This window comes from Triticum dicoccoides, unplaced genomic scaffold (assembly GCF_002162155.2).
Source record: "Triticum dicoccoides isolate Atlit2015 ecotype Zavitan unplaced genomic scaffold, WEW_v2.0 scaffold98794, whole genome shotgun sequence".
Taxonomy (NCBI): Eukaryota; Viridiplantae; Streptophyta; class Magnoliopsida; order Poales; family Poaceae; genus Triticum; species Triticum dicoccoides.
The window spans coordinates 1,842-3,639 of record NW_021315636.1 but is presented as its reverse complement, the minus strand read 5'-3'; the positions used below and the strand labels follow the sequence as shown (position 1 = coordinate 3,639).

Genomic DNA, 1,798 nt, shown 5'->3' with positions numbered 1-1,798 from the left:
ACCCGAGTCCTGTCTTGTCTCTGCTGCCTATTGACTCTCACAAGCTCTCCTTTCAAGATTTAAGCCTGCTTGCCAGGTTTCTATCTTGCAATCCCCTCTATGAGTATGACAAGGCACTTCCACTTCCCCCAGTCCCCCTCAAATGTTACCCACGTGCAGAGCTAGCGAGCCTGTATACAGTCATCTCCAAGGAGGTCAATGCTCTGCTGAATAAATATCAACAGATGCCAAACGGGGTAGGTTTGCTCTGCCTGTTGTTGGTTATTGCTAACATTTCTCATCCACCGCCTATGCTCATCAAATGTTGAATTACAGGATCCCAAGTTCAAGCTTCATATGATTTGTGTTGTGAATGATCGGGTCCGCGGCCCTGCTCCATGGCCTCCTCATCGCCATGGCCACTCTCACGTCAACTTCGTGGCTACTTCCAAAAGCCCTGGTGGTGAAGCTCCTACTTTATTTTTTGCTGAAATTAATGCTGACAACCGAAGCATGTCCTTCTGTTGCCCTGTGGATCTGCCGCCGCCATGTGCTGGTATGCTATATAAACAATCCTATGCCAATATTTTTCATATATTATCTACTCAGTGTATCTCGTTGTCAATGCTATATAGGCATCTTTTCCACAACTGACCACTTGATTTTGTTTTATTATTACTCCGTCAGCCTAAACCCTCATATGTAAAGTCAATATAATAAAAAAAATCGAGAAAAGAAGTGTCAAAGATAAAAAGGAAAGGAAGAGTTGAATGTCTTTGCCTCTACTTGAATATCTCCATGTTGATAGGTTAGTAAAGTCAAACATTTCCATCAAACAGCCTGCCATTGCGATCAGCATGACGCCGGATGATCCCTTCTCCATCGTGCTCATTTCCTCAACCAACAAAATTGTAATGGTTTAAAATCATCTATGTCGGTCATCCATACACCCTTTCTTTATGCATTACACATGGTTTATGTCAACATTCTATGGTTCCATGCATGGTGAAACTTGAAAGCCGCAGAATATTTCCAGTTTTAATATTGTTTTTACCTGCATGCAGTTTATACGGTAACCTTCAATATGTATTAATCATCTAATGTGTTCACAGCGCAAATTCCTTGTATTTACTGTGAATCCATGGGGACTCGAATTGTGCATCCGGTCGGGATACACTTCACTGGGCGTGACTCGGAGTTTGAGAACATGGCCTGTGAAAAAGACCCCCTTGGGCGTGTGTATGCAACCATGAGAATCATCAACCATAGGCGTGGCATGGCGGAGAGCGTCCATGTTAACGTGAAAGAAGATAGCCTCTATGATGGCATGGATGGGCACAAGAGTAAGTATGACATCGAGACGGGTTCCTTGAGCATGAAAGAATACGTGTTATTGATACCAGCTTTGATATGACCCCTTGTGATATAAATACCGAGGTCATTGTTGTTTTGCCTGAAGCCGGTGTTGTCCAAAAATACGCTACATATACATCGGAATACCTGATGACAAGTTACAACGATGAACAAGAATTACTCGTTATTCCTGTGAAGCACACTACATGGTTCCAGCTAGAAGGGCTGAGAGAGGACAAGAAATTCTACGTGTTTCCAGGCAAAAATGCATGCACGTACAAATATTTTGGAGGGCTTGGTTTGCATGATACACACGAAGGTTCATGTTCATTAATAGATGATCAAGGCATTAAGGAGAAGGTTGCAGATTTCCTATTTCTATTCTTCCCACACAAAGAGAAGTTCCAGGCAGAAGCGAGCAGGACGTGTGATGCATGGCGTTTACTTTCCTTGAAAGAAGTCGGTT

The 1,798-nt window shown here is 43.0% G+C and overlaps 1 protein-coding gene across 1 annotated transcript; it reads left to right on the top strand.

The window, feature by feature from the left end:
* The first annotated feature begins 6 nt into the window (after window positions 1-6).
* On the top strand, window positions 7-1,519 carry LOC119348627. The gene is made up of 3 exons (XM_037616616.1): window positions 7-236; window positions 316-535; window positions 1,092-1,519. Exons 1-3 carry the CDS (start codon window positions 225-227, stop codon window positions 1,391-1,393), a joined length of 534 nt encoding a protein of 177 aa, XP_037472513.1. The 5' UTR covers window positions 7-224; the 3' UTR covers window positions 1,394-1,519.
* The last annotated feature ends 279 nt before the right edge of the window (window positions 1,520-1,798 follow it).